General features: G+C 46.9%; 1 protein-coding gene across 1 annotated transcript in view; it reads right to left on the bottom strand.

Annotated features, from left to right (window-relative positions):
* Positions 1-4740: 4740 nt before the first annotated feature.
* The window catches only part of ARL3 (ADP ribosylation factor like GTPase 3), a 32931-nt gene continuing 19149 nt past the window's right edge, over positions 4741-18522 (bottom strand). The window contains exons 4-6 of the mRNA XM_032423285.1: positions 15572-15622; positions 13834-14019; positions 4741-5018 (exon numbers count right to left, since the gene is read on the bottom strand). Of these exons, the coding sequence (XP_032279176.1) occupies positions 4971-5018; positions 13834-14019; positions 15572-15622 (285 nt within the window). The 3' untranslated portion in view covers positions 4741-4970. The remainder of the gene's footprint in view (positions 5019-13833; positions 14020-15571; positions 15623-18522) is intronic.

The raw sequence follows: 18522 nt of genomic DNA on the forward strand, positions 1-18522 counted from the left end.
GGAGGAGGGAAGGCAGAGGTCTAGGGGGCCTGGGAAGGTCTGGACTCCAGAATTTCTGCCAGTTATTACAATAGCTGCCAATGATTTAGCACCTACTATACACGGGACATGCATAGCTTCTCCTCTGGAGAACTGGATGATGTTACCTCATTTCACAGATAAGAAACTGAGGCACAGAGTGTCCCTACCTTTTTTTTTTTTAAGATTTTTATTTACTTATTTTACAGAGAGAGAGAGAGAGTGCACAAGCAAGGGGAGCGGCAGGCAGAGGGAGAGGGAGAAGCAGGCTCCCCACTGAGCAGGGAGCTCAACAAGCCTCGATCTCAGGACCCTGGGACCATGACCTGAGCTGAAGGCAGACGCTTAACAGACTGAGCCCCCCAGGCACCCCGAGCGTCCCTACTTTGTGCTAGCTGTTGCCTTAGGTCTAAGGACTTTATTTACATTATATCTCTTTTAAATTTTAATCCCATTTCATACATGAAGAAGCAGGACTCCAAGAGAGTAACTTGCCCAAGATTACAGGGCTGATTTATGATGGGCAAGGATTGAACCCGGGGCCTCTCTGACTCCAGAGAACAGACTTTTTTTTTTTTTAAGATTTTATTTATTTGACAGAGAGAGAGAGAGCACAAGCAGGGGGAGCAGCAGAGGGGGAGGGAGAAGCAGGCTCTCCGCCGAGCAGGGATCCCGACATGGGGTTTGATCCCAGGACCCTGGGATCACGACCCGAGCCGAAGGCAGCCGCTTAACCAACTGAGCCACCCAGGCACCCCCAGAGAACAGACTTTTTAATTGTACTTCACCGTCCTTTTATTGAGCAGGGTGTTCCGGGTGGAGTTGCGAGAATTTAGCAAAACAACACAAACAAAAAAACTGAGAAGGCCAGTTTTTGAATTTGAATTTCAGAAAAACAAGGAATTTTTTTTTTTAGTATTAGAAGTATGTCCCCAATATTGCATAGGATATACTTGAATTAAAAACAATTCTTTGTTTATCTGAAATTCAAATTTAACTGAATGTCCTGTCATTTATCTGGCAACTCTAGACCTCTCTCCTCTTGCCCCAAGCACCCCTCTTTTCTGCCAACAGCTTGCCTTTAAAGGCGGGCCCTTGGGACCAGCCATTCTGGTGTGTAACTAGGCTGCTCAAATGAGGCTGCCCAAGGGGAATACGTTCCTTTTCTGCTCCAGGAGCAGAACCCTGAACACGAGCCTGTTCTGTCACCTACTGTGTGACTTTGGGCAAGTCTGTTTCCCTCTCTGAGCCCTCTCTAAAAAGAAGACGCAATATCAGGTACTAGGTAATTGCAAGTGTCCTCACCAGGCCTTTCCCAATATCTTGTCCCTTTTTCCAGTCCTTGCTGAAGATGGTACAAAATCTGTGGTTGCACAGAGGTGAGGACAGGGAACACCCAACACCCAGGACAAGGAACCCCAGGGGAACACTGCTGGTGTGGACTTGGAAGGTGGAGGGGGGAGGGGGCTGTGTAGGCTAAGACTGCTGGGAAATGGGCCATGACTGTCTTTGTCCCGCAGAGGTGACAGCTTGCTACAGCATTCAGACCCAAGGCTCCAGCCCCTCCTGCACTGAAGGTTCCGTGAGGCTGGGCACACTCCTTAACCCAGGCCGGTGCCTCAGTCTTCTCGACTGCGAAGTGGGACTCATGCTGCCTGGTACTGAACGTAGGGGACGCATGGTAAGGCGCCCGCTGTGTAGGAAGGGCTTCATAAAGTGTGTTTTTTATCGTTCGTGGCTGTATTTGTGTTCTGTGCTTCTGAAAGAAGCACCTTGAGGAATGCTAACCTCTGAAAGGACAAACACAGTCGAGGCCCTTTCCGAGCTCTGGCCAAGAACGCAACACATTCCAGGCTGCCTTCCTTTCAGCTACATTTTATTTGTCAGATTTTTGACAGACGTCTAAATTATACATTGAATTTTCCACATGACCAAATACCACGTCCCTTCCTTTGATTATCATTTTCTAAAGGGACTATAAAAAAAGAACCTTTCGATGGATCAGACTGAACCCTGAAACCACATGGAGTGCAGAGCTAAAAATAAAAGGAAGTAAGAACTGGCCCCTGGGAAGGAAAGAGAAATCAAAGCAAACTCTGACGGGAATCAAGGGACGCATCCTGGCGAGGGTGACATAGTGTCACCCTCCAGGCCAGGCCGGATCAGGAGCAGCCGACAGTGAGGGTGGGGCACAGAGTGGCACAAAAATAGCCTCCGCTTTAGCCCAGAGGGGAATAAAGAAATTTGTCAAAAGCCAGGAGAGAGAGAAGTGGAGTTGGAGGGAGGGAGAGGGCAGGACCGCGTCCTTCCAGCAGTTTCGGGAGCTGCGGACTTCTTCCACCCGGGCACATTTCCACCCGCCGGCACAATCGCTGACTTTCAGCTGTGCGCCGACATGTTCCCCAGCTCAGCCCACATCAATGACACCCTTGTTTCCATAGTAACCAAGGGAGAGTGAAGGGGAAAGGGTGTGCGGCGCTGGGCGCGGGGAGCCAGCCGCCGGGAGCCGTGCCGGGGACGGTCGCGGCCGGGGAGGGGGCCTGTCCCGCCATCGCGGGCGGTCTGCCGGGGCGCGACGCTCGCTGGACCCCGCCGGGGGTGGGAGGACGCCAGACCGGGTGTCCCCTTTCTGGCTTCAAATTCCAGCTTCTGGTCCCAGCCACAGCGGTAGGGGTGGGGCTGGGAGGGGAGAGAGGACTTTAGAAGCGTTTTGTTTTTCACAAACGGGAGCTTTCAAACTCTGCATTTTTCAGGCTTCGCTCACCTACCCCACGAGCCCCTGGAGGGTTCAGGAGGGCTCGGAGGGAAGATGAAAGCTTGTGACATCCGCAATGCCTCTGTCTTTAGCTGAAAAGCCAATCTGAGCATTCACAGAGGCTGTTATCAGAGGAGGGCAAGTGGCTTCTGCGGGCTGGCCGAGGCCTCGGGAGGGCTCTTTCAAACAGTTCCCTGAGTTGGTGGTGAAAGAACGAAAATATTTCACAGGCCATCCACTGCCAAAGTTCCATGTCCCAGTGTTCCAAACTGCAGAGCTCAAAGCAGGCATTTTGCCCCTCAGGTAACATCCCTGGTGCACTATTTGGAGGGAAAAACCATTTTCAAGCGCTGGAGCCACTTTCCAGCCCGACAGAAGAGGGATTTCTGGTTCCTTATCATTCTGTTTGGCCTCTGCTCAAAGCCAGAGAGGCACCTGGGTGAGACAGAGAAGCCAGAGGAGACTGCAGGGAGCAACTTAGCTCAGTGGTTGCAAAAACCCTCACCCTCTTTTGTTTTGCAAGTCCTCACTGGTCTGTCCCCAGCAGCCCCAGGACACGTTTCTGTGTCTGGCCTTGGGAATGACTTCCACCCCAGACCGTCTTTGAGGCTGGCCATGCTGCGGCCTCACCTGCACAACTTCGTCCAAAAAAAAAAAAAAAGTTGGGGACTGAGGGCGGGGGTGGGGGGCAGGGGGGGCAGTGGCCCCTTTGGTCTGCTCCAATGCTTTGGTGGGTTGGGGAAGGGCCACCTCCCAGGATAAGAAGGCAGCTGGCCTCCTGGGACCCACTAGCCACTGAACAGTCTCTTATTCACACTCTGAAAACCCCTGAGCTCAGGCACCGGAACAGAGTTCAATTCAGGAGCCGAGTGTTGCTCTGGCCGGCTTTCCCACGTCGAAGCTGAAGCTGGGGAGTTCTTTGGGCTCGGGGAGACAAGCTCTTTTTGCCCTTCTTCTCCACTCCACCCTCAGAGGCCCATTTTGCTGAACAGAGGCAGAGGACACAGCCGCGGGGGGGACTCTGGCCCCCGTGGGCATGGCCCCAGCAATCATACACACCCACGTTCTTCCCAGCAGCCACCCCTCTCCACCCACGAGCATCCCACCCCACCAAGCCGCCAGCGCTGTAAAAATTGATCTCTTCTAAAAATCGATCGGCCAGCCTTTTCTCCGTGGGGCAGGTTCGTGGTAGAGCCGCACTTATTTTTAAAGTCTGATAGCGGCGGCCTATTGTGATCATTTAAACAGAATTCTTTGAGCTTTAGAAATCCCTTCTATTGGACGGCCATGGAGAAGCTAGCTAATCTCAGAGTCGGAGGCTCACTGCTTCACTGAACTGGAGAAAGCCTGTTTACGCTAGCCTGAGCCCTCGATGGGAGAGGGCTTTTTAAGGACCTTGTAATTTTTCTGGAATTAAACCTCCCACCTCTCCTTACATTCCAGATGTCATTACAGTCAAAAGTCATAAGAATTTGCTTCCCTGTGTGGCTGGCCAGGGGGGTGGGGGGGCGGGGACGAGGTATGTTTCTGTGGTGACTTGTTTGCAAGAAAGGTTTTCCTCCACCCCTCTCTCCAAAGGGGGGGGTTTAAATACACATGCTCCCCCCCGTTACAAAATGGTTTTACCCTTCCCTCTCCCCCCCCCCCCCCCCCCCCCCAGGCCGCTTCCCACCCTAGCTTGGTTGGTGATGGTAAAAATCACTGCCCAGCACCAGCAAACACTGTGGTTTCAGAACCATGGGGGGGAAGGGGGGTGGGTAGGGAGGAATGTAAGGGACAGGTCAGGAAATAAATGAATGCAGCATAAGCTGCTTCTTCCTCTTTTCCTTTCTTCTTTTCTTTTCTTTTTTTTTCTGAAAGAAAAAAAGCCCACTGGAATTGTCTAAACTGCAATGTAATCTCTTGCTCATTTAAAAGATCTCATTTTCTAATCATGTGCTTTGAGACATTTAATACTATTTCAATTATGCAGAGGAAATAATATAATTCCTTTATTTGAAAAATGATACTGAACCTCAGAGATCAGTTAAATCTACTGCTGGAATGGGGATTCTTTTTAAACTGTGTTGTTCCCTCTCTTCAAACAGCTGTAGCTATACACAGATGGAAAAACATTTGGTCAGAAAGCAGCAAATTAGTGTTTTTCAGGACAGAATTCAGCTCCCGCAGCTCCTGCGTCTCTCCGTTCGGCTAGATTTTATTTCTTCTTTGCATTGACATTTTTGCAGACCCAGTTCATGCCGTCCTTTGAGGGAAATGGGCAGAGAAAGGCAGTGTTAGTTGTAAGAAAAGCACCACACACTCAAGCCCAGGGAAGGAGGGGGGGGTCCGGGTCCTCCCTCCCCAACCTCAAGCTCCAGGGAGTTTGCTTGCCCCAGGGGCCCACCTGGGTGACCAGGGACAGTGGCCTCCTGGGGAGGAGAAGGGGGGGCCTCTGAAAGCACAGGAGGGAGATGGGAGGGGGAGTGCCCAGTGTCTGAACTTGAGATGGATCCTCAGGAACTCCCTCTGAAAAAATAAACACATCTGCCTGGATCCAAGGCCTGATTGAAGAGCTATCAGAGATTCCAGCCATTTTTGGCTTTTTCTAAAAGCTGACCTTTGCCAGGGCATTAAATTCAATAAGCCACCCTTCTGGTGCCCCAGTGTGTTTACAGTGTGACAGTGTACACTTGGGTTAAATTAAATTTTTTTGGAAAAACAAACCAACTGTAGTGTGTGTTACTAGACACACACTGGGGCAATGTGCATTTATTTCTCTTCGAGCAGCACTACACATAGGTTTCAAAGGGCTGGTCTGATTCTTGCAGCTTTAAGCACTACCAAGCTGAGGGACTGGGGAGAAGGTTCCCTTAAAGGCACAGTGACCTTGAAAGTGTCCTCTCTTAGAAGGCTGGAGAAGGACAGGGGTAAAAACCACACAACGCCTACAGCCACCTGGCAGGCAGCATGATTTCCCATGGATGCCAGGCCTGCCAGAGATGACCTCCTTTTCAACCCCCTCTGGAGCCATCCCCGAATGCTCTCCCCTTCCCCAGAGTCTCTCCGACCTTCAGGGGTGTGCGGAGTTCCCTCAGAAGCCCGGAACAAAATCAAAGGAGGCTCCGGCAATGAATCCCTTTCCTCTGGCATCTGTAACACATACTCGCTGAGGTCCCGGTCACATTTGCACATCTCAGGGCATACATGACATGCAGAGCCCGCATTTCCTGTGACCATGGAGCTAGCAGTTGAACCTGAACAGCTGAGACAGCTTAAAGTAATAAATATCAGCTGACACCCTTGGCCGTTCAGAGCATTAATCCCATAAACAATACATCACTGCAAAACAACCAGCAAGCATCCTATCTCCTGGCTAATCTGACCATAACCTGAATTTACAGTGATTAAAACTCTTGTCAGTTGCCATCAGAGCACTTGGGCGGGAGAACCAGGTAATCTGTTGGCTGTCCCAGGGCAGACCTTAGGGCGTTTTCCAAGATGTAGCTGGCCACCGCCCGAAGCCCAAAGGCGGACAGCACCTGGCAACAGTGGGGGCAAGGGTGGGGGGATGCCGAGGTGGGAGAAAGGTGTACTCCAAATGCGTCTCCAGTTACAATTGGGTCAGCTCCTTACTGTGAGAAGCTGAGGCCAATTTTAAGACCATTTTATGAAAAGGATTAATTTAAAGAGAAGCATGTTTAATTTTAGTAGCTAATTGGTTTCCAGGAAAAAAAAAGATCACCTGCCAGGAGACAAAAAAGATTTTACAAATAAAAGAGGGATGAATAAGATAACCATCTTCTCTTTGCCTTCGAAGCTGAACAGCTCAGCACTTGTGTAGCACGTTCCACCTTCAGGAACCCGTACAAACGCTATCAAAGGTGTGCACCTTCATATTTTCTCCTCTAAAGAGACTTACAGATTTTATCAAATCATCTTCTCAGAGAAATCAAGAACTGTTTTCCCACACTACACGAATGGCAATTTTTCCTCTTGTTTTATGGCTGATTATGGGGGGGGGGGTTCTTTTATTATATGTAACTGAACATGAATGCAGTCAAAGAGATAGGAAAAATATTTACTCAGCTGCAGGAACCCAAAGCAGAATGCGGAGGGTGAGGGGCAGCCTCTCCCTGGGTATCTGTTATGGAGGTGGAGGGGATTTCAAGCAGGGAGCCCTGCCGCGAGGCAGTGTCGTCCAGATGTCTGCGAGGGCCCGGGGTGGCAAAGCCCTTCCGGCCACAGTCTTGCCGACAGAGGGCGCTCAGAGGTCAGGCCCCAGCGGCTGACCTGCGGCCCCTGGGCCTCCACAGCTGCGGCCCGGAACCTGAAGGGGTGCGGGCAGCACGCGGAGATGGAATCGGGACAAAGCCGTGTGGCTGCTCTGGCGCTCGGGGGCTGCCCCGGTTTCAAGTGTCTGGAGGTTGGGGAATGGTCCCTTTCCTGTCATTACCCAGAGGAGAACCTGAGCTGGAGGGAAGAGGTGTCAGGGAGGCCATGGTTCACGGGGTGATGCCTCTTCAGTCAAAGCAGGGACAAGCTGTGCCAAGTTGCCCCCTGCAGAGGAAAGGCAGTGGTGTCGCCCAGGAGCCCTGACAGGAGGGTCCGGGTCCGACTGGCCTGAGGAGGCGTTTACAGAACCTAGCCTGGTATCACGCTATCTGGCCTCCAGCAGACTCGAAATTTCTATCTTTGAAATGAATCCTTGTCACAACGCTGTGAAGTAGGTACTATTCTAATTTCCACGGCCCGGAGGAGGAAATGGGGCGCCAGGGCCGTGGGAGGCAGAGGCAGGCCGTGAACGCAGGCTCCCCAGGCAGCCCCACTTCTCAGGGAATGCCGCCGCCTGAGACAGGGTGCGGGTCACCCTGCAGCTGCGAAAGGGAGCGGTCCAGGCTCTGCGTGCTTAGGACTTCCGGCTGGCCCGGGGCCGGGGCCGGGCGGGACCCCCAGCCAAGCACCCTGCACGGCTCTGCTGCCGCCCGGGAGCGGTCAGAGGCTGGTTTTGGTCACTTAACTCTCAAGCTTCCCGCGCTGCGTGTGGAAGCCTGCGCACCTCCCCTGCCGAGAGCCCAGCCCATGGGCCATCTGCCAGACTGGTGCCGGCGGCGGCCGCCCGGCGCTCAGCGGCAACGAGCCCAGGGACCTTCTGCTCCCCGTGTTTGCGCCAGTGCACCCCACGGCCCTTGCCTGAATTTGGAGAGGCCATGTTTTTTTAAAACAGATGACTGAGGAAAGGTGATTGTCTACTTGAAGTAGGTTACTGCTCTGCCTCCAGATGAGGAAATGAACTCATAGGTTTGTTGAATGGTTGAACCTTTATTGTTAAAAACTGGTTTGACCAAATTTCTGCACATTTGATCTCTGTCATGGGATGACAGTCTTAGGGCATGGGTAGTCCTCCCGGGCACCTCCTCCTGACCAACCTTGCTGAAACCCAATTGGAACTGATTAGCTTCAATTCAATAATAGAGACTAAAGAGAGTCCTTGAACCTCAAATACTGAGCTTTGTTTAGCATCATGGAAAGGAAAAAAAATTTACATTTTACTATGTCATGATATTATTCCCTATGTTAAACACTGGGAAAAATACAAGGCTGCCCCTAACCATCTAGGTGGAAACGTAGGAGTTCCGGACCCCTATGCTCCAAGACTGGAGGTGCAATGCCCCTTTCTTTCTTTTTTTAAATTTTATTTATTTATTTGAGAGAGAAAGAGAGTGCGCACGCACAAGCGGGGGTGGGGCAGCAAAGGGAGAGGGAGAAGCAGGCTCCCCACTGAGCAAGGAGCCCAAGGTGGGGCTCCATCCCAGGACCCCGGGGTCATGACCTGAGTCGAAGGCAGACGCTTAACTGACTGAGCCCCCCAGGTGCCGCGCGATGCCCCTTTCTGTGGGAAGAGTGACCGCACTGCTCCTTTGAACTTGTCCTTTCTACCATGCATCCATCACTGCCTGATGGTTGGAAGGAAGCAGTAGCAGCTATGGTTGGGTGGGCCTGGTTTTTAACGTCAGGAGGACTACACCGTCACATCAGTAATTGCTTTAAGATGACGAGGAGCTCAGACCCCTGCTGAGCATCACAGCCTATCCCGTCGTGCCACAGGGCCCCAAGGGCCAAGGAGCAGCTTGATGTAGCGTACATAAAATACTGCTCACTATTAATATTTTTTTTCTGGTGACAAAGGTACCGCACCAGAGAGGTAGCAAAATCACACGTTCCAAGTTTGCTTTCTTGGTCTGTAGAGAGGTTTGAAAATTTAAAAATAGCCCTGAGGTCTGACTTGTAGATAGGCAGTTCCATGTACACTTGGAGTCAAAAATAACTGACGTCAGGCCTTAGAAAGGAGGGGTAAATGTCATTTTTAAAAATATTGAAATTCTGTTGGCTTATTAAGGGCAAAGTCCTCTAGATCAAGGTTAAAAAAAGAAACAAAACCCAGAAACTTGGCCACTGAATGTTTAGTGGCCATGTGCAAAGCGCTCTGAAAGACAGCTCCCACATCAGGCGGGGCTTAGGTTGCTGGTGGTCCTTTCTATGTCTGAGACGACTGTGAGCCCGATTGCTCCTGTTTGGAGCAGGAAGATCGGGGATGTGGGAGAGATGTGGGAGAGATGGTGAGCATCAGGTGGAGGGCACGGAGAGCAATCCGCAGGAAAACCTGTGAGCTCAAAGCTACCGGTGTAGGCAGGACTCCATGATGACTGAGGCTAGAGGCCAGGCTGAAACTGCTGATTTCTGCTTTGAAAGGAAATTCTAATCCAGTATAATTTCAATTAAACACACACGGCATTGTAGAAAGCGAATATCCGCAACCACCTGAAACTACAAGAGCAGAGGAGAGCCATGCTTCAGGGTTCCAGTTCAGGTTTGTAGGTGGAAGAGGGATCAATTCCTCTACCTTTCTCTGGCTCCAAGCCAGATCCTCTGTTCACCATTTTCTAGACATGCAGGGGAAAGAAGAGCGTCTGGAGCTAGATGCTATGCCCTTGGGCAGGGGGGCCCAGAGGGCAGCTGCCCCCGTGCATCTGTAAGGCGGTGTGGCCGAGGGGCTGCAGGTTTCCCAGCCCAGACATAGTTCAGTTTCTCCTCTCTCTGCATTCGGCTACTTGACATAACTGGGTCTCTTCTGATCACTCCTCTGGACTGTGGGCCTCTCAGCAGGACAGAGTTTCCAAGATTGATGTTCTCCTTCAGCTTCTAGTGCCCTTTACCTAAGCTCTGCTCTTGACAGTTTCCCATGAAAACCGCTTTAATCACATGATGGCCCGGCCTCCTCATCACCATCAATCAGGCAAAGAAAGACCTGTTCTGAACTTTCCTGAAGCCCCCAAAAGTCCATTTCCATACCCAGAGCAGGGGCTCATATTTATTTGCCTTCAGAATATCAGGTAGAACAAGAACCTCAAATCATTCCCAGGAATCACTAACCTTCTTCATCTCAAATCATGTGTTGGAGCTACTCCGCTAAGGAGAAGCGATGTATCTGCCCTATCAGTCCTGGGGGTTTGGCTCACCATTTAGCGGACCCGAGCCTGCTGCTCAGCTCCCCCACCGGAGGGTGTTACTTATCGGTAGGAGACAGGTCTCACAAATGCATTTAAGATGAAACACATATGCTCAAACACAATGTAAATAGGGACACTGTCTTTGAACACCTGAAACTGTAACAGAAATCCCAGGTCTTTTTAAAAAATCTTGGTACATTTTCTCTCAGGGTCATTAGAGCTGCGGTGCCAGATGTTCCTTGCCCCATTTCATGTCTGATCATTTTGGTAGGTTTGCCCATTACTGACCAGCTTTCAGGGGGCGGTGGGTGGAAGAGTGGGAGGATGAAATAGGAATAAGGGCATTTTAGTAATTATTACACAGTATCCATGCCTGAAAGTGATCTTATGGACATTTTTCTAGTGACGTCTTTCATTTTGAGGAATACTTAAAGCCTTAATTAATCAGAATCATTAAAGGCCTACACTTGAACTAAGCAATGCAGGAAAAGAATTCCAAGTAAGTGACTCTTTTTAAAGTGAAAACCAAGAAACTGGCTGAGTGGGCAGGAGCTGAGGTCAGAGGCATTACCTGAGGGAGGGACATGGTCAATCAGTGCCTCACAATGAAAAAAGCATTTCCATAGAAAACTCCCCGACCTTTCTCCAGTCCCCAAAGGTTACCATTAAAGGACAATAGACAGCAGATTCCCTTCTTAATTAACATTTTTATTAAATAACCCATTTCAAATAATGGTTAAATTCTCTAAATTTATATCATTCTATTAACCATAATCTAATCTCATTAACCTTGAAATCCCAGTCTTAACTACCCAATTCTATACACCATGGTACTATCTACTAAACTAATTAAGTGACCTTCAAACTATTTCTCCTCCATATAAAATCATTATTTTTCTTGTTCACAGTTCTTTGTTATATCTCTCTTGATATCATTTCCTGTGAACCTCGTTGCTGAAGGTCCCTGATCTGAGAAGAACATTCTGCACAAAATCAAACCACATATGACATCTCACTTGATTCAAACTGGTTGATTTTAAAGCCCTCCCTTGCCTAACCCCACCCTCAGTCTGATAGCTCACTGCCTCTTTTTTGGCATAAAGATCCTGTGACTTGAAGGGAACTCCACTTCCATGGTGGGTGACACAGCCACGAACACCGAGCTCTCTACCCTCCTAATCTCTGCCTGACTGGAGAGGGGCAGTGGGGGGAGTGGGGGCTGGGCAATGAGGAGTGCTCCCTCCCAACCTCCAGGCTCCTCTGAAGAAGCAAGCACCCTTGACTTGAATGCCAATACTCTAAATACTGATTCTAGATAACTCTAGCCCTCCTTTTGACATCCCTAAGGCTGGCTGAAGAAAACAAGAGTCTCACTGCTAATTCCAGCTTTTCTTTTTCTTCCTTTCAACACTCTGGCCCAGTGAAGAAGATTACAGAGCTGTCAATTCCCATTTTCTCAGGAGTATGCACACAACATGTATTTTCTCTAGTACCACCTTTGGAGTCTGCAACTCAAGACATTTTCTACCTTCCTTTTTTTTTTTTTTTTTAAATTTTTAAGTTATCTACACCCAACATGGGGCTCAAACTCACAACCCCAAGATCAAGAGTCATACACTATACCAGCTGAACCAACCAGGTACCCCTGTTCTCTACTTTCTATATTATTTGTGTTTTAAACCATTTAGAGAGGCAGAATCCTCTTCCTGAAGTAGTTTGTACAGACACAAGAAAGCTATTATCTTTCCTGGGCTGCCTCCTCACCAAAATAACCTCAGGCCTCATGAATACCATTTTATGCACAATCCAGGGAACTGCCTCAGGCAAAACTTGGGTTTCTTTTTTTTAAGTGAGAAACTAAATAAAATGATCAGAGTTTACCTATCAAAAACATGCTGGGTTGTAGTATACTTGTTGGACCAGCTTGTAAATTAAGCTGAAAAATGCAGTTAATTTGAAACCTGGTAGAAATATAATCACATATGTGATTGCAATTTTATAGAGGAGGCTTGAGAAGAAAAAACTAGTGTGATCAGTTCCTTTGTCCAGTGGGATTAGGGGAGAGGAAAGAACTTTTCAGTTTTTAGTTTTATACACTTGTACATGATTCACAATGAGAATGTATTACTTTTATAGCCAGAGTCTAGGATGGAAAGAAATACATAAGACTGAACGCCTGCCCCCTCCCAAACCTAAACCTCACAGGGACCAACAGAGCTCTGGCTTCTGTTCTGGGGATGCAGCCGAGGGCCTCTCTGGTTACCTGAGAGCCTCCACAACACACACACACACACACACACACACACACACACGTGTGCACGGAGAGCTTCCCAGGGCGCAGGTACTGAGGATTCTGGAGGAGGAGGCGCTCATCCAGGGCGGACTGGTCTGCCCTCTGATCTAGAGGCCAACAAGCATAGAAGCAGGCTCCGGCTGTTTGTGTAACAGAAAAAAGCCAAAGCAGCAAACAGATGGAACAACTGAGATAATTCTTGGAAGTGATTGATTGAGATAAAAGCAGTCTGGCAGTTTTAAGACCAATCAATGTCAAATGTCTTAGGAGAGAGGGAAGAAGAGCATTAGAAGCGAAATGGAAGGAGGCTGCAGGACAAAAATGGAGAATCAAATCGCAACGACCCAAGTTGAGAGAAAAGCAAACTGGCCGTGCTGTTATGACACACGCCATATGGCAATAGGGGAAGATACCGTTTCTTCAGATGTTGCTAATCCCCCCCCCCCCCCCCCCCCCCCCAGCATCCTAGAGCAGTACTGTCTGGTTCTCACAGCACTGTGGCACTTTCCTGGCAGGTATACCAGATGTTTAAATTGAGGCATGTTGGCATGCTGGGGCTCCAGAATAAAGAAGTAGCCCTAAGTGTCAACTGGTTTGAGGCTGCTTGGTGGGAAGCATCAGAGCTGAAACTTTCTCATTCTTTGAGGATGCAGGCTCTCAGGTAGCTGGGATACAACCATTTTCTGCCCTAAATTAATATCAAGTGAGGGGGGACACTGCTCTTCCGGTTTATAGTTCCTCAGTATAAAGCGTGGGGCTTTCTGTCAGCAGAAGCCTCCCAGTGGGAAACCAACCTGAAGCAGCAGGAAAGAGACACCAGCCCTGAGGGCCGGAGAGTTAGCCAAGAGAAAAATCAAAACACTTCTAGGATAACTGGTGTGCATGATTGTTGACAGCTGTTACCTTGGGAGCACAAGTATTTAGCATCCATAATATTAGACACAACGCAAAATCCCCAATCCAGTCATCAAAGAATCCTAGTTAGAAAGCATCTTCAAAGGTCTTCTGTTCTGACCTTCTACCCAATGGGGTAGTTTGTCCCTCGCGTGGGGTGGTTTATCTGTGGCTTTCCTGGAATAGTTAATGATTATCAAATTGGTTGCTAAGTAAAAAAGAACCAAACTCCTCCATGCCCTTCACATCCTGGAGCAGTTCATCTGCCAATCAAAGGCTATTTGTTTCATATCTTTTTCTATCTAGCTCAGCTCAACCAATGAGACAGGCTACGTTGGTTGGGTGCTATGTTGCCAGGTAACCAAGCCTTCTGGTAATCTCACCTGAACGCCCTCTCCTGTGAGAGCTGAGCAGGACTGGATCTGCCAGACACGGTCGCGGATGGTATGCAGGTTTAGTCCTTCTGCAATTTCAGAGGCAGGGGCTGCCGTGAGCAAATCCTGCTTGTTAGCAAAGATGAGCACTGGCACACAACTTAGTTTTTCTTCCTCCAGTAATTCAGCTAGTTCCTGGATCATTTTGGGAATGGATGGGAAGGGAAGGATGAAATCTATGATATTTAATCATGTATTTCTAACTAGGAAAAAACAGAAGTGTTAAGCTGCTCAACTAGCAACTTCTAAGGGCAATGGTTCTCAAACTTGAGCCTGGGGAAGAATTCCCTGGCAGATTCCTAGGCCTACTCCAGAGATGCTGACTTTGGAAAGTCTGAGGTAGGGCCTAGGAATCTGCGTTTCAACACACTCCGCAAGTGGTTCTGCCATAGATTCAGAGATCATACTTTGAGGAACACTGTTCAAAGGAGAACACAAGTTGTGGACAGAGATTTAAAACTTACTCAAGGTTGTTATCTGCAAATGACTTTCAACGCATGCGTGTGCGCACACATGCACACACACATATTTTAAACTGTAAATGACAGTGACTTTGGAGATTATAATGCTGCTTCATCAATCTCTACCTTCAAAGCATGCATGCATGTGCACTGCACTTCATCAAACTCACATCCTAACATAACTATCTTAGTCCGTCTGGCAATATGTCTGATGTTTTGGTTATTGGTTGGGGTCTTAACTGTATGTTGATTCTGTCTGCAATAAGCATAGGAGAGGGTGTATATTTACCTACGAGGACCCACCTCTTCCCTATTAAACTCACATTATAGCTGCTTAGGAAACTGGAGCTGTCAAAGGGAACTGGATGGTTCAAGAGGCAGATCATCCTATTAACACCCTTTACCTCTAAGCTCATGTTTAGCATTGCTTCTCATGAGTAATGATATAGAAATCATCAAGGTATGGAAAGGAGTTCTCAAACTAATTTTCAGGAAAAGGCAACATAAACATGGGGAATACTACCTTTGGAAGGCCATCTGTGGTAGTTTAGGACACAGGCCAAGGACTCTGCACACTTCTCTAGAGGTCATTCTATTCCTTGCTTCTTATCAGTATACTCCATCTGGGCAAAATGGTCAATGCCCACTGCTTCTCTCTTTAAAACTGTGTACACAAATTTCACCGTGTAATCATGTTGACGTGTACTTTGCATGTAAAGCCATATTTGGGTTCTAAGTCTATCTATCTCTTGGCTTGGAAACAAGGGCAGCTTAGTCTTGGCTTGCATATTTCCTCCCATCCCTTCAAATTTGTCAGAGGTACCCTTGGATCAATTAAGCTGCTATTGAAAAATGTACATAGAAATGACAAGTGAATTGTTCCTCTGGGTTAATTTGTAAGTGGCCTGGGAAGAAACCTGAAGAGCTTTTAAGCATGGTGGCAAGTTCCATTTGCTTATATCTTGTTTATTTAATTTGACTAAAACTAAAAGGCTGTAATCAAAAAATAATTTGAAGGACTCTCAACTAATTTTCTTTCCAAAGACCTTTTTTTAAACTTTTTTTTTTTTTTTTTTTGCAAATGGTAGTTTTGCTTGCTTGCCAGAATGACCGTGTTGTTTAAACTGCAAAGGTTAAAAAATGCCTCCCTCGCTCTCATACATTTACAAGGTAGATTAATGAATACCCAGTTATTTGGAAAATATCTCAACAGAAGAATTATTTACCTGACCTGTCTCTTCAAATCTTTTTCTGTCCGCACTGTCAATTACATATATCTGTAAAGTAAAAGGAGAAGGTTCCTTCAATAAACAGGTATAGAAGAAGACAGGGCACCTTCTGCAGGAGCAGAGGATCCCCAGGCAGATTTCTCATTAGCACAACAAATGGAAACTGAGCTGAAAACTCTTACCTCATCTATGGATGCAAAATAAACTAATTCATTGATTGACTGATTGATTTAAGGGGGATACCCAGAAAATATGTCCAGCAAAGCTCCAAAGCAGATGTCAGGAGAGCCAAGAAGGATAAAAATAGGTATATTTATTGTGTATTCACTGAACATTCTTGCTTAGATTTACCCTATTAATCCTCATTATGACTCTATGAGACAGATTTCATTATTTTCCCATTTTATACATAGATAAACATAAGCCCAAAGAAGTTAAGTATTATGCCCAAGTTCTAATAAGACTCGGATTCAAACTCAGGCCTACCCGACAGTAAAGTCCACAGGTGCTTTTGAGCACTCTGCTGTTCTGCTTCCCAAATTGTCAGGAAGGGATGGTGTTTTGAGGCATTTACAAATACCAGTCCTGGAGCATCATGGCTCTGAAAGTACATTCTGCAGTATTAACTACACGCTGACTTCAGGTGCCAAGGTAGGAGACCCACTGATTTCCATTCTATTCCCACCTTCTCAGGCTTGCTGGGAGGTTAAGATCAAGCATTGGAAATAGCAAGGGCACAGGCTTTGTCAGAAGTAAGAGAAGTCTCAAGAGTCACTGTAAATTATAAATCCCAAGCTTTCTTTCCCATAACTGAATTTTATTAATTGCATAAATAACATCCTATAAGAACAATAAGGGAAATGAAGTAAGACCAAAGGAGAAAAATCACCTAAAGTTATAGAACCCAAACACATTAATTATTTTAATTTCTTGTGAAAGTTCCCTTCTAATCCTTCTTCATAATTAAAAAAGAAAATTATAGATACAATTTTGTTGGCCTTTTTAAAAAAATATTATTTATTTAAGTAATCTCCACCCCCAATGTGGGGTAACTCATGACCCTGAGATCAAGAGTTGCACACTCCTCTGACTAAGCCAGCCAGGTGCCCCTTGTAGGCCTTTTTTTTTTCATTAAATGACATATTAAATGTTTTCCCAGTTGCTAATCTTAAAAATTATCAAATTTGCAAGCTTTCTTTAAAGAATTTTGTTATTAAACTAATGGTATTATAAAAACTCTTTTAAAAGAGCATATTCACGGGGCGCCTGGGTGGCTCAGTTGGTTAAGCCTCTGCCTTCAGCTCAGGTCATGATCCCAGGGTCCTGGGATCGAGCCCCGCATCGGGCTCCCTGCTCAGTGGGGAGCCTGCTTTTCCATCTCCGTCTATCTACTGCTCTGCCTACTTGAGCTCTCTGTGTCAAATAAATAAATAAAACTTTAAAAAAAAAAAGAGCATATTCACTTAAAAACAACAAAAGGGACGCCTGGGCGGCTCAGTGGTTAAGCATCTGCCTTCGGCTCAGGTCATGATCCCAGGGTCCTGGAATCGAGTCCCACATCAGGCTCTCTGCTCAGTGGGGAGCCTGCTTCTCCCTCTGCCTGCAGCTCCCCCTCCTTGTGCTCTCTCTCTCTGACAAATAAATAAAATCTTTATTAAAAAAAAAACACCAAAAAATAAACTGCAAGTCTCACCTCTCCCTCCCTTCAATTACATAAACTGGTACACTGTAATGCGAACAGGCATTTCTGTATGCATGTCAAATTCTGTGCTACTCTGAACATTGGCTCTCTTTTGAAAAAAAAATTAAAATTCCCTTGCTTTTTGTTTTCTCATTTAGAGTTACTCATGCTAAATATTATACCAGGAACCAAGTCTCAGCCTTTCCTATGAAGAATACCCTATGTTTCTTTCATGGAGAATCACAGGAAGAGGAAAGATTTACGTGTTTGGTCTCGGTATTTTTTTTTTTTTTTTGCAGCCTTATTGTTATTGTTCTATTACTCTGACTCAGTATCAATACATGCATTAATGGGCTCTGCCCACAAATACTCCAGATTGATGCTGACTGTCTGATAAGTCAACATGGAGAACATGGTGGTAGCTTAGTTTTTCTCCTGGAGGGGCTGGCGTTTTGAAAGTAGCAGGCATCGTATAAACACAGGTGGGGAAAGAAGGAATGCAACGGGAAGTAAACCTCACTATACAGAGTTGATTGGAATTAGTGGGGAGTCTACAGTGGGTTAGGATGATCTTCACTCAGCTAACAGTGCAAGAAGATGGGAAGGAGGGAGGGAGAGAGGGAGGGGCAGGTGATGGCTGGGAGGGGTTGGGCTCAGAGGGCCGCCTGAAAGCAGCAAGCAGGTCAGTGGGCAAGAAAGAAATTACAAAGTAGGAAAAACTCTACTTGGGAGCAAAGGATGTGAGTAAGAAGGGAAGAGTGGAAAGAGGAGGCTGAGACAGGCTGAGACAAGGCTGAGAAGACAAAGATACAGTTAAGAAATTGATGTTTTACATGATGAAACACAGACAATTGGAGAGAAAGGAGGAATGGAAAGATGGTTTAAATCACAGACAAGAAAGATCACCAAATACCAGAGTCCGAAGGTGAATGAGAAGACGTTTTTAACTTAAAATTGCTAAATTACTTGCTATTTATTGCTTTGACAGGAAATTTCACAGGAAACATTTTCATTAAAAGTTTCAAAAGGAGGAGGCACCTGACTAGCTCCGCTGGGGGGAGCATGTGACTCTTGATCAGGGTCATGATTTTGAGCCCCATGTTGGGGGTAGAATTTACTTAAAAAAAAAAAAAAAGATTCAAAAGGAGGATTTTCCTAAACTGCACATAAATTCTATCATTTAGTATGTTTCTCACATAACGTTTACAAAATTTGAAATTATTACACAATAATTCCAGGAGAGAGTCTATAAAACAACTGCCCCATT

Source organism: Phoca vitulina, unplaced genomic scaffold, assembly GCF_004348235.1.
Source record: "Phoca vitulina isolate PV1807 unplaced genomic scaffold, GSC_HSeal_1.0 scaffold28, whole genome shotgun sequence".
Lineage (NCBI taxonomy): Eukaryota > Metazoa > Chordata > Mammalia > Carnivora > Phocidae > Phoca > Phoca vitulina.